General features: G+C 31.2%; 3 protein-coding genes across 6 annotated transcripts; 2 read left to right on the top strand and 1 right to left on the bottom strand.

Moving 5' to 3' along the window:
- Positions 1-742: 742 nt before the first annotated feature.
- Tim9a (translocase of inner membrane 9) lies at positions 743-1,774 on the bottom strand. The gene is made up of 3 exons (XM_089697105.1): positions 1,579-1,774; positions 1,397-1,492; positions 743-952 (listed from the first exon to the last, which is right to left on the bottom strand). The coding sequence occupies exons 1-3, from the start codon at positions 1,621-1,623 to the stop codon at positions 818-820; spliced, it is 276 nt and encodes a 91-aa protein (XP_089553231.1). The 5' UTR covers positions 1,624-1,774; the 3' UTR covers positions 743-817.
- A 1,322-nt stretch (positions 1,775-3,096) lies between these two features.
- Positions 3,097-4,843, top strand: LOC149487040 (uncharacterized). The gene is made up of 7 exons (XM_089697103.1): positions 3,097-3,240; positions 3,437-3,631; positions 3,748-3,903; positions 4,036-4,138; positions 4,218-4,286; positions 4,370-4,506; positions 4,670-4,843. The coding sequence occupies exons 1-7, from the start codon at positions 3,238-3,240 to the stop codon at positions 4,787-4,789; spliced, it is 783 nt and encodes a 260-aa protein (XP_089553229.1). The 5' UTR covers positions 3,097-3,237; the 3' UTR covers positions 4,790-4,843.
- A 737-nt stretch (positions 4,844-5,580) lies between these two features.
- On the top strand, positions 5,581-13,989 carry Tip60 (Histone acetyltransferase Tip60). 4 transcript variants are annotated; one of them, XM_089697250.1, is made up of 14 exons: positions 5,581-5,708; positions 5,783-5,909; positions 6,445-6,573; positions 6,968-7,096; positions 7,678-7,841; positions 8,255-8,449; positions 9,103-9,186; positions 9,310-9,511; positions 9,940-10,062; positions 10,678-10,840; positions 11,837-11,945; positions 12,304-12,419; positions 12,749-12,789; positions 13,877-13,989. In XM_089697250.1, exons 1-13 carry the CDS (start codon positions 5,664-5,666, stop codon positions 12,753-12,755), a joined length of 1,593 nt encoding a protein of 530 aa, XP_089553376.1. In that variant the 5' UTR covers positions 5,581-5,663; the 3' UTR covers positions 12,756-12,789; positions 13,877-13,989. The 4 variants fall into 4 exon arrangements, with proteins under 4 accessions (XP_089553376.1, XP_089553375.1, XP_089553374.1 ...); XM_089697249.1 differs by having other exon boundaries at positions 6,445-6,597; positions 12,316-12,419; XM_089697248.1 differs by having other exon boundaries at positions 6,445-6,597.
- The last annotated feature ends 123 nt before the right edge of the window (positions 13,990-14,112 follow it).

The raw sequence follows: 14,112 nt of genomic DNA, 5'->3' as shown, positions 1-14,112 counted from the left end.
AAAAATATTAAAACAAATATACTTTTCAAATGGGCCTATATTAAATTCAATTAAAAAAAAATCTATGTAATGATTTTGGTATCTTTGAATCTTGCCAAAGAAGTTTCACTTCTCATACTGTGCTCGGCGCACATAAGGTTTTAGTGACTGATGAATTTAGAAAAACAATGTAATTGTTTTTATCCGGGGTCAGTCCGAGAGAGCCAGAAAAAAAATTATAGTTTGTTTAAATGCATGCATACAATACTAAAGATGTCTTCTTGAGGGTCAAATTATAAAGAGCTAGTTAGTTAGCTAGCTATCATGTTTTTTTGTCTAGATTCATTCAACTGCATAAAAGTACATCTATATAATATATAAAACTCAAAGGTATTCTTCTACTCAACTCAAAGGACTGATATAGTGATCTATCAACGCACAGCCCAAACCACTGGACGTATCGGGCTGAAATTTGGCATGCAGGTAGATGTTAGGACATAGGCGTCCCCTAAGAAAGGATTTTAGAAAATTCATCCCCTAAAGGGGTAAAATAGGGGATAGAAGTTTGTATGAAACTTTTTATTCCTTCGATGAATTTGCATGAAATTTAGCACACATATAGAGGGTAACTTGGATAAACACATAGCATAGGTTTTATCCCGGAAATCCCACGGGAACGGGAACTATGCGGGTTTTTCTTTGAGAACGCGGGCGAAGCCGCGGGCGGAAAGCTAGTACTCAATAAAAGTCATTTTGGAAAGAATTACATTCAACAATACTTTAATCATCAATAGTGAAAACAAAATAATCTAACAATAAATACATAACACACAGGAACTTAGCTAGGATTTCCGGACTTTTGAGCTAGCGCTAGCATATTCTCGTTGGCGATCATTTGGAATTCATGGAACCTTTGTGAGACTCTTTGATTTGTCCGCAAATATTTCTCCATACAGTTTATCGTACATTTTTCCTGAAATTGATTATTATTATAAATAAGTTATTTTAATCAATTTTTTGCTATAAATGTAATGAATTATCAGTTTAGAATATTTTAAAACTGTAACAATAGGTTCATAAAATTAAGAAAGACATAATAGAATTCATAGTGAATGCAAAATACAAAATCTATAATTTTGTTAAAATTGGAAGCAATGTAAAAATAACTTTCAACATGTAAAAATAACTATCTGCAATATTATTCATATTCCTATTCATAATACCTCGATGTTCAGTCACAAATTTAAAAATATTTACCAGATTAGATAGGTTTTTTTAGACATGAAACATTGGGTAGCCAAAAGTAATGTATCAGTAAATATTATGATTTGCGATAAAAGTAGTTTAAAGAGGATAAGTTTAACTATTGCTCTCGACCTAAATAATAAACTTATTGCATAATAATCAAAAAAATTACCTCCGCAGATCTTAAAGTTCGAGATGTAAAATCATGAACACAGTCATTGAAACAAAGCTCAGATAACTTATTATACTGCACCAAAAAATCCTTGAACTGCAAAAAACGGTAAGGGTTGAAATTAAATGCAAAAATATCTCTATACCTGTACCCAAAATACACATTTATTTGTTTTAAAATACCGTTTTAATCTGATCAGCTTCACTCATTTCAGGAACAGCGGCCATTTTATTATTTTCTGTTTAAAAATAGAAGTTTACAATAATACAATGTATTTTATGTGTATGGAATGTATGTTATTGTTTTAATAATATTTCTCTCATTTATTTTAATTAATATTAGAATTTGAGGTTATTTGGTCGAACCACAGATCTCACAGATATCTACTAATGTGTGTACTAGATCTGTATTCTGTGGGTCGCAACAGTGAACACCCCGTTTTACAGCACTAGAGCGCATTATGCGGCATAATGCTTAACGTTGAATGTTCCAACTTTGACTACAATAAAAAACATTCCACTGCAAGTCTGAATACATTTGATATTATAATATAATATTTTTATAACTTCTCATAGCATAATATTTTCGTTAAAATCGTAGTCGTAGACTAAAATACTTAAAATATATTGATATGTATTATGTAGGTACTTTAGACCAGTGTGTATACTCCTTTTCTCTATTTATATTTTAATGTGATTTTATATAGGTAATCTGTTTAAGCGTCTTATTTACGGTCCATCTTGACGTACGTCCCGCCAAGGTCATACACGATGCACGACGCAAGACGACAGTGAATAGCGTTGACGTACGTCAATAATTATTATTATTATCTTGCTGGATGTGCACGACCAACTTTTCATCCAGCAAGCACCCCCACCACCGCGAACGTCGTGCAGATGGACAGTGAATAGCGCGGACGTACAGCAGATTAGTGTTGCCAACAGAAATTAATGTAAATACTTGGAAACGTGGCCTATTGGTATTGTTTTTTTTTGTGATAACTTAGTGAGTAGAAGCATGAGCAAGCAAGAAACAGTTATTTTATATTTTTATGTACACAGGAAATACCCAATTATCATTACTTTTGGATCAACCTAGTACATATCTACAGTTTATATTCAGAAGTTATTATTTTAAAGAACTCCAAGGCGAATTGTTGAATAACACAGATTTTATGCAGAAGTCCACTGCAGAAAAATGGCAATTTATTAAAAAAAAATATCTTGACGAATTTGTTTGTTTAAAAAAAATGATTAGCTATATACTCTCTGTTCCCGCCACTTTAGCATTTACTGAAAGAGTCTTTTCGGTCATGAATGTGAAGTGGCGGGAAGGGAGAAACCGAGCTTCATTAAAAAATAAATTAAAAATGAGCTCTTGAAAAATATAAATTTAGATTTGGAATGTTTGGATTCATATAATTCATTTAAAAATAATGAAAAATTCTTAGTTACTGCAAAAAGTACAAAAAAATACATTTTTAAAAATATTTATTTACTCTTTATTTACCTCCTTTAAAATCAGATATACTCTATATCTTCAAATAAAAGTTGGCAACCCTAGCCATGCTTGATGCGCGCACGATCGTCAGTAGGATACATCCAGCACCGCGGCCTTGAGCCGACGTACGTCGGGGATTGACCGTGAATAAGACGCTTTAGTATACAATATTTTTATCATCTGTGGTTTTGTTTGTGGGGCAGGGCGAGAAGGTACTTCGCGCGCCTAAATAAAATTTTAAATTTAATCACGAAATAAATTATTATAATCTATTATTTACAATGCTCTTGGAACCTATAAAGTGATAACTATAAAAAACTATTAATATAAGTGCTTTAGTAATGGTTAGTTGAATTTTTATGTTAAATACAATACATATAACAGACATAAACAGAATAGGTATACAGAAAAGATCTGAAAATCTTTATATTATTTTCTATTTTGTATAATAAGTAATATGTTCATACTTAAATATAATAAAGCAGCTAAAACTCAAAACATTATTAAAGTTATTTTTTTCACAACTTGTAAACATTTCAGAATACGATTACGATACCAAAACCACGAAAAAGGGACGCTAATTTTACTCAAGAGGAAAAAGATTTACTGTGCTATCTGGTTTCGAGAAGCCCGATTGTGGAATCAAAATCAACAGATGGAGAAACAATTGCAAAGAAAAAAACAGCCTGGAAATGTGTAGCTGATGAGTTTAATTATAATTCTCATGTTCATAAGGTTTATAATGAAATTAAATTATAATTTTAATGATATTATATTTCAGTTACAAACAGGTAAGTAGTTAATATGATTTCTGATATACTTATTACATACATGATACATTATTTTTTCAGCGTCATGTCACAACATTAAAACGTGCATGGGAAAATATGAAATTCCGCAAATCTTTTAGATCTCCAAGTGCAAAACATGTAAAAAATGAGAGTATGAAGCCTAATACAGAATCCATTCCTAATCAACCATTACCTATTTTACAAAAATTGAAAGAGGTTAGGAATTTAATGTTCTTTGTACTTATTTTACTTATGCTGTTTACAACTTGTATATGAAACTAATGTTTGATTTACCAAAATTATTTATGAAATTTAGTATAAAAATAGAAATATAAGTCTTGTTAATAGGCAGCTGCTGACACAGTACCTGAATTTGAAAATTATTACGATAGTGATGGGCCTAATTTTCTAGAAATAGAGTGTAAAATCTCACAAACGAGTGGTTCAAATGGTGGGTATTTCTTGTTTCATCTTGAACACATGTAATACTACTTTTAAAATGATTTATGTCAAAGAAATATTTGTTACAGAGAATCTCAGTTTTAATAACACAGATGGAAATCATACTAACGGGAACAATGATATTTCATCTGATATAGGTAATATACTTAATTATTATATAGAATGGAGTGTAATGCATAGGTATTAATATTATATTAAAAAGAAATAATTTTCATTATAGCATATCAAGATCTCCATCAACATTCATCGCAGAATCTAAGTGACAATGATATTAAGAATTTAAATGAAGACAATGTCATGAGATTCAGACACTCTGCAACAAAGAAGGAAATAGAAATGCAGATATTAAGAATCAAGGTTTGATTTTATTCTAAAAAAATTTTTTTTTTTAATAACTCAGGCCCCGGAACCACAGACACAATAGAAAATCTATTGTGTCGTGGACTGATCGGGCCGTTCGGGGCTCAATGGGTTAAATGTAAACATTATACTTGAACAAATTTATTTTACCATTTTTCAGTTGGAGACAGAAAAAGTAAAGAAGCGGACCGCATTATTAGAAGAGGAGAAATCTAAAATTCTTCTAGAAAAAGCGAAATTGGAACTGGAAGCCATACGGAATAGTTTTAAGGACAAATAGTTTTTAAGAATAGTATTCAGTGGAATATTGTAGTCTAAATAAACTTTTCTTTCTTTCTTTCTTTCTTTCTATCCACTATTGTTTTACTTTATAAAAATACTTTAAATGTTAATGTCTTTTTTATTTAATAACCGCACCTTACATTACAAGTAAAAAAAGCAGTAATACAATAAAGCTGAAGAGTTGTTGTTTGGTTGAACGGTAGAACATTACGAATTATTAGTTAGGAACTACAGGTTTGATTCAAAAATTATTTTTATATTGTAGCGTATTTCTGGAGAAATTTGTAAGCGTATACCTACTTACAACGTGAATGGAAGAGTATAATAATTAATATTATAATATTTACGAAAGCCATAAAAAGTAATTTGGACATGCTACGATCAAACGGGGTGAAGAAATAAAACGGAAGAAAATTAGCCTGTTGTCCGTGCTGCGTAAAAAAAAAGTTAGACCAAGTAGAAGTTATAGAATACGTGACCTAGAATACCGTGAAGTTATGTAAAATTTTACCAAAGAAGAATTTCACATTACAAAACCTACGTACTAGACGACTGAGCTTGTGTCTTAAAAGAGACAATATTATTATGTTTTAACCACATTATCGTTTTCATCTAAAATTCGAAAACATTATTTTCCAGTGTATTCGCACATTTTTTACCATTGCATTTTATTGTTTTTGTTGTTATAAATTGTTGTCTATGACTGGACCACAAAGCCAAGTAATTGAAAGGCATTTGCAAGGTATAAAAGTATCTAATTGTTTATGGTGAGAAATGTCAACTGTCAATGTCACTGTCAGCAGTAGCCTTGAGGCTTGATGCAAACGTTTGGCTGATTGTTAGCGTTGTTTTTATGCATAAATCCTGAGGATATGACTGAAAATGAAGACGAAGTCACTACATTTTGTGATTCTACGGTATGAATTTTCAAATTATAATATTAATATAAAATCTTCGTGCAAGGTTGGCTAACAATTGTGATGTATCCTAGGCATCGTTGGTGGAAGGATGTCGATTACCAGTTCGAATGCAAGGCGGGGACGATTGGCCCCTAGCTGAAATAATTAGTATTAAGGAAATTCATGGACAAAGAGGATACTATGTACATTATGTAGACTGTAAGTAGTATTTATAATTTATAATCAAACATTTAACACTATTTTTGCATCAATACATAGTTTATACACAAAAATTATTGTATAAAACACAAAACACAATATTTATGTATAAGGAACAAATGATAGGAATCGTCAAAGCATTGTATAATACATAATGGATAAAAAGATATTCATAAAAAAGGCTCATAACAACACACTTTACTGCTAACAATAATAATAATGAAAGATGACCAAATAAAGCAAACTGACTGACTGGTTGGTAGCGACCCGGCCTTCGAAACCAGAGGTTGTGAGATAGATTCCCACCCAGGGAAAATATTTGTGTGATGATAAATGTTTGCTCTGTATGTGGTTGTTAATTATCTAAATAAGTATATATTTTAAAGTTACATATGTATGTTTATCAGCCATTTAGTTACCATAACACAAGGGAAAAGCTTAGTATGGGATCAGATTGTGCCATATGTGAAAAATAATCTGAAATATTTATTTTCCATAAAATTTTTGTTTAAAAACTGATTTAAATCTGCTATAGTTAATAAGAGATTGGACGAGTGGGTGGAGGAATCATGGCTCGACACAAGAAAGGTTCAATTTCCGCGGAGAGATGGCGCTCCCACTGGCGGCACTACAACTCCAAAGAAGACACATATAGGATCTGGAGGTGGCGTGATGCCTAGTTTTATTAGTATGTGTGTTTTCGCTACTTGTGTCTGTTTTGTAGTGCAATTTAGTAGAGCTGTGTGTATTGCATTTTTATTATTTTTTATTGATACTTGATTTTGATGTTTTGAAATTGATTTGATTTTGTATTTATTTTTGTTCCCCAGATTTATATTTTTGAAATTTTTGCAACTATATAAAATTTTAGTGTAAATTATATATTTTTGTTGTATATAGTCAATTGCACTTAAGTACATACATAAAGCATGAATGTAGTATTAGATTTCCTATATTACCATACTCACTAAAAATTTCACTTTTCCTTGGCTTTGGTGGATGTAATTTCAATCGTTTTAAAACACTTCATGATACGGTATAACATTTTTCCCCTCTAGATGACAATGTCTGCAACGAACCACAGAAGTCACATAGCACTAGAGAAACCCATCAAATCCCACCAAAATTAGCAGAGAAAAGTCATACTAACACTGCACTCAATGGCTCCTCACAAAAACTTGCACCTGGTATGTGAATTTTTTATATTAACGTCATTAGCATATTCATGAACATTTATAGAAATAAATTAAATCCGGTATTCGAAATAAAGTTTAGATTATAAGAACTTTTTTTTCATAAATCATACTAATTACAATATGTATGATGAAAATGACTATCTTTTTATAACTTTTAAAATAAATATTATGTAATTTGCTATCCTGCCTTTTGAATAGATACTTTTCAACAGATGTTTTTAATTTACATTTACAAAGAGTTTATTTTATATCACAATGTAAAAAATTTGATTTTGTAATACACTTAATAATTCTTCTGCTTTACTTATTGGGTTAACAAAATCAAGGAGAAAAGAAGGCTTTCGGTTTCGGGCTTATAACTTCCCTATCTATTACAAACTTTCTAAATCTCTCTTTTTTATTATTTTAGATTATGCTATGATTTCTTTTAAAGAACTATTTACAGAATCCCATGTTAAGTTAAGTTCAAGATTAAAAGTTTGTTAAAAAACAAAGAAAGGCCGAAAATTATGCCTCTTCTTTGTTTACCAGGTTAAGCAATAGCACTATTAAAAAGAAAGATATATTTATAGCTGTTCCAACGGGAGAGCCTCGTCAGCTCATCTCCAGACCGGCCAGCCCGACCCTCGGCCAGGACTCCTCATCGCTGGTCAATGGTGGTGCTGTATTGGCTGCGGCACTGCAGAAAAAGATGAACAGGAAACGGAAAGCGAATTCATTGGAGAATGACGTCACTGTGAGTGGGATTGGGTTTTTATAACATTAATGTAGTGGAAGGATATGGAAGGTGTTTGAGTGATTTGTATCAGAATGGCCATATGACTCCCTGATTTATAAAAGGTTAACTAAGATAATTACATAATTATGTATGTTTCTGTTTCATCCTTAACAAAATTTTTTGTGTCCCAATTTTTTTATTGCTTGTTCGCTCCTATTGGCCGTAAGTCGTAGTGAAATGTATTATAGCCTGAATTTCATTTTATAATATAGTTAATAGATACATGGCCTAGATAACACAAAAATTATTTTTGAAGCAAACAAAACCTTTATTAGCTTTACATTATTAATTATTATTATATTGTTGTTTTGTCTGTCTTTTAATTCCTAAAGTATTATTCGTCTTTAAAAATCTATTTATTCCATCAACAGACAGAAACGAGCGACTCGTTAGACGGTGGTGAGCCCACACTGAGCGGCACAGCCACGCCCACGACTCGCCCACGGCAGTCGGGCAGTATGCTCGCCCACGGGCACGATGATGTGGTAACGCGTATGAAGAACATCGAGATGATCGAGCTGGGCCGAAACAGGATCCGGCCCTGGTACTTCGCGCCGTACCCGCAGGTGGGATGAGCAAAAAAAAATAACGTTCAGCATGTTTGATATTTTGGAATGGTATCCGTCTTAAGAATATAAGGGCTAAAAAAAAAATCCGTCTTACGCTTTTTCGATCAGGCCACGGGTCCTGACGCGAGTTTAAGATTTTATACCCAACGCCGCTAAAGAAGTTATCACTTTAAAAAAATGACGGGTTGCACTCCGGGAGTGCCGGCAGAAGTGAAAACTTATATATCCATCCGTCTTACGCTTTTTCGATCAGGTCACGTGTCCTGACGCGAGTTTAAGATTTTATACCCATTACAGAAAAAGTGCTCAACGCCGGTAAAGAAGTTTTCACTTCAATGAATGTGTTGTAAAAGATTGTAGCGAGTGGCTCGTTAGCCAGCGGTAGTCACGCCCACAAATCAGCTGCGCTAGTCTAGCCACGCCCGCGATAACAAAATACTTGAAAAATTTCAAAAGGATGTTTAGAAATAAAATTTTCCACAAAAAATGAAGTAACGATTGAAATAACAGAGGCAAAAACAATTAAAAAAATATTTAAAGTAATATAATAAATAACTTAAAAATATTCTTATTTATAAAAATATTCTTCTTCTCATTCACAAAATGATACATAAGTAATTTCATAGTTATAAATATACTTTTTGTTTCAGGAAATGGTGAACTTACCTTGTATTTACATTTGTGAATTCTGCTTGAAATATAGGAAGAGTAAAAAGTGTTTAGAACGTCACTTAGTAAGTATTTACTTGACACTAAGTATGTACTTAAATAAAATAATAATAACAATGTATTTTTGTAAACAAAGAAATTGAATTTTTGCATAATTTTAAAGGAGTAATTTTTAATCTTTCGTCCAGATAAAATGTAAACTAAAACATCCACCCGGTAACGAAATATACAGAAAAGGAAGCATATCATTCTTTGAAATAGATGGCAGGAAAAACAAAACGTACGCACAAAATCTATGTTTATTGGCGAAACTGTTCCTTGACCACAAGACATTGTATTATGACACGGATCCCTTTCTGTTTTATGTTATGACAGATTTTGATACGAGAGGTATGTTTTAAACGGAAATTTTATTTAATCTATCTAATATATAGAATTCTCTTATCACAAGTAATAATAGAGTGTTTATCTTTTCTTGTCCTATCGCCTGCCCTGTGAATATTTTTTAAATCGAATGATTGAAAAATACATGCGACATATTTCTTAAGTTATATCTTATATATAAAATTCTCGTGTCACAATGTTAGTCTCCATACTCCTCCGAAACGGGTGGACCGATTCTCATGAAATTTTCTGTGCATATCGGGTAAGTCTGAGAATCGGCCAACATCTATTTTTCATATGTACCACGGGCGAAGCCGGGGCGGGCCGCTAGTAATTATCATATAATTATATTATTATCTAGTTGCAGAACGACACAAAGTGTGTAAGTGACTTCATTTAATATACCCTATTATTATGTTATTTTATATTTACAGGTTTTCACATAGTAGGGTACTTTTCAAAGGAAAAAGAGAGCACAGAAGATTACAATGTCGCTTGTATATTAACTTTACCGCCATATCAGAGGAAAGGTTACGGAACCTTGTTAATAGAGTTTAGTAAGTATTTATTTAGATTAAAAATATGTAGATTAAAAAAGTATTTAAAACTTTTAGCCAAAGATATTTTTTGAAATGGGCAGGTACTACTTTTTCATTTGCAATTATCTCATTTATAAGAGTTAAAATGTAGAATACCTATTAAATTCTAAACATGATTCCACTTCATATTACCAATCATGACTACAAATCACATATTATACAAATCACGTATTTTATAGAATAGTAATAAATAATAATATCATTAACTTCCTTAATTAAAAACAACTAGATACACAATCCTATACGAAAACGTATTTAAAAGTGTCCTCAAATTGGATTGTCAAAATTCCTTATCCACAAAATAAAAAAGACGACCTATTTAAGCGGTAAATATACGCAAAATAAATTCAACCTTATTCGTCTGAATTAAAGTCGGATTTACAATGCATAGAGTTTTTGTGAGTATAATATTTGTGTGTTGTTGATTGTGTAATGTGTATCTCGTTAAATAATGATTGAAGACCACATCTTAATCGCACATTATATAAAGTTACTTTTAATGTTGTCAATATAAAATAAATTAGTACTTGAAAATGATTATTACAGATTTTTCATGTTTTTTGTATTTTGCAGGTTATGAATTATCAAAGTTTGAAGGTAAAACAGGGTCTCCGGAAAAACCGCTGTCGGATCTTGGTCTATTATCGTACAGAAGTTATTGGGCCCAGACTATACTTGATATATTGATAAGCATCAAGCCGATTGGTGAAAATGAGAAACCTGTTATTACTATAAAGTAAGTTGCCTGCGACATATATATTATAACTTGTTGGGTTTTAGACAAAGCGGGCGAAGCCGCGGGCGGGAAGCTAGTAAGTAATGAATAAATCAAAAAATTACAAAATGCCGAGCTTTTGTAAACGGCGAAATAATACAATTTGCCTACGACATATTATATAATACTAAAACCTTTCTACCTATTAAAATAACCGCATCAAAATCCATTGGTTAGTTTTAAAGATTTAAGCATACATAGGGACAGAGAAAGCGACTTTGTTTTATACTATGTAGTGATTATGCCATTTATTTTATAGCAGTGCAGGAGATGTGACTTTAAACTAAATATGTAATGTGACATGATAATTTAATTTAGAAAAGGTACTGGGTATAAAATATGTGCAGAAAATGAGAGTGTTTTTCAAGATTTAAGTTAATAAATGAATATACAATCGAAAATGAATATGATAAGATCGAGCAATGTTATTCGCTACGAAACTAGTATTACTACATTAAAAATTGTAAGCTATTTAGATTGCGATCTCGGAGAAAGATTATATCTTCAAGAATACAAATTTATATTTTCGGATCGATCTTAATATTATATTTTATCAAAATATTTAAAATATTACACATTGATTATTATTTATGTGGGATGATGAGGTGAGATGTATGATTAATTGATGTTTCTGAACGTGTAAGATTACTTTCTGAACGATGATTAGAATGGAAGAACGATGGACTTTGAGCGAATCAATGAGTGAATGTGAATGTGAAGTAGAGAGCGAATGAGGAATGATCTTTCTCTTTTCATTGGGATCGTGGGTGAAGACGGCTGTTTCTCTGTAAGATGTTTTCTAATAATTAAGATTGTGGTCCGAAAATAAATCTCAAGAAGTTCAAAGTGTTTTTCATTTGGCCCCGATCCTACATTTATTATCATCAATTGATACATTTGTATGTCATACAATTTTAAGAAACAATCATTTTAAGATGTTTGTTATTTTTATTTCAGTGAAATATGTGAATTGACTAGCATAAAGAAGGAGGATGTTATCAGCACATTGCAAAATTTAAATCTAATTAATTATTACAAGGGCCAATATATAATATCAGTTAATCAGGTAAGATCCATTTTCCTATTTTTTAATACAAATACGATAGTTAAATATTTGACTAATGAATATTTGGATATTATGGAATTTTTTAACAACTTAATCTAAAAAAAGGCTATAAAATGTTTTAATTCGTGATTTTATAAATGTCTGTTGTTATTGTATTTTAGCAGTGGGTAAGTGTTATGCGTGTTGATTTAGTAAAATAAAGTATAAAAAAAAATATAAAATTGATATTGTGTTTGGCCATTATTTTTATTTCTTACAAAAATAAATGAAATTCACAATTCGAAACATTTCATTTTATCCTCGATCCAAAGAAAAATTGTTAGTATCTGTGACTTATCCACAAGGGCCTATTTATCAGAATTTATTTCAGGAAACAATACATCAACATCAAAAAGCGATGGAAAAGAAATTGTTAAGGATAGACCCGAAATGCTTGCATTGGACGCCCAAAGATTGGTCAAAGCGAGCCAAGTGGTATGTCGATTGTCAACTAATAATACTATTTCCTTATGGGCCATTTCGTAATGGGCAGTGTTGGCCCAACAAATGATCGTCGATGTTTGCCGCCATTACGGCGATTCTGAATAAACATCTACAATAACGGCCGATTATAAACATTTAGCCCTCTATCGTGATTGCCTCTACACTCGCCCAACGCTGTCCATTGTGAATAGGGCCCATTATAAAGCTTTTGTTTATTGTTTAAACATATGTTATTGATAAACTAATGTCATGCAGATTTTCATTTCGTTCAGGTTATTTTTTATAAAGGTATAATTCTTTTTTTTTTCTTTTGTCACCAGTGTTTGAAGTTACGACAGCGAGTTTATCGGGCTTCGTACACGTATGATTCATTTTGTTTCTAACAAAATATTATGTATTGAATATTTATTATGTACAAAGCTTTATATCACATGGCATACTAATTATTCGTTTCGAAAGATCTTTATTATTATTTTTTTCATTATTTTACTGTTTTGTTCTTATAAATACCGAAAATTATGTACTTTACGTCTATACAGGGTCACTTGTAAAACACCAGCAACCTCGCAGGACAAGATATCTAATATCATAAGTAACAACATTTGTTCTACGACTTTTGCTACTTGACTTAGCTATCTTGTCCTGCGAGGTTGCTGGTGTTATACGAGTAACCCTGTATATTTTACGTCTGTTGTACTTATATCGTCCATAAAATATATATATTTTTTTTAGTTTATATTCTGAAGTACATATTTTGATTTTGACATATTGATTATTTCAATCCCTCGTAGGATAAGAATCAATCTGGATAACAACTATAAGTAGATAATATTATTAGAAAGTTTAATAACGATTCGATAGTTAGTATGCTTCAGTTACCACTTAAGCTGATTAACCACTAACACGCTAATAATGGCTTTGGGCGTCATTACATCATTGTGTATAATTCATACAAATATTCTCACCATTATTTTTAATTAATCATTTAAAAGTCATATTCACTTTTAACCCATTCATTTTTATAATCATCTATTTAACACAATCATTTACAGTTCAACCATCTGTATGTCTCTTTCTGTTGTATAGAAATATAATTCATTGGAAAGAGATAGCTCGCAAGCGTTGATTATTATCTTTTACTTTGTAGATTCAGATGCAATCTTTCTCGCTCTAATAAATGAAGTCTCTGTTTTGCAGAAAGGGACAACCAGTTTTTAATTTATCAGAAGTAACTAACATTCGCACTGAAATTATTAAGCTTGAATGTTTAAGGTGAAATTAACAACCTTTTTCTACTAACCATTATTTAATATTTTAAGCTGGGTTATTGCTTATGCATCATGAATTCTCTTTCTCGTCATATAAATTGTACTCTTTCATATTTTTATGTATGGGTGTTAATTATGGAATCAATACAAATATATTAATTTTTCTATTTTTATTTGTAGGTGAGAAATCCGCGCGAACACATTTTGAACCGAAGCTATGTTCTCTGGAAATTGTACAATTTATTGTATTATATTTTTATTGTGATATTAAATAAATATGTTCGTTTAAGTAATGCTTGTGTTTAATTTAAAAAAACTATACCTTTGCCTACCATCATAATATTATCTTTAACTAGAATATATTATTCATCTCATAAGTTATTATCATTACCTACATTAGTTTCCCGTAGACCTTT

The sequence above is a fragment of the Colias philodice genome, chromosome 7 (assembly GCF_061535455.1).
Source record: "Colias philodice isolate Cphi_HAF_F1 chromosome 7, ilColPhil1 Martin Lab GWU primary, whole genome shotgun sequence".
Taxonomy (NCBI): Eukaryota; Metazoa; Arthropoda; class Insecta; order Lepidoptera; family Pieridae; genus Colias; species Colias philodice.
Note: the sequence above shows the minus strand (reverse complement) of the source record. Positions and strands in the feature narration are given on the sequence as shown.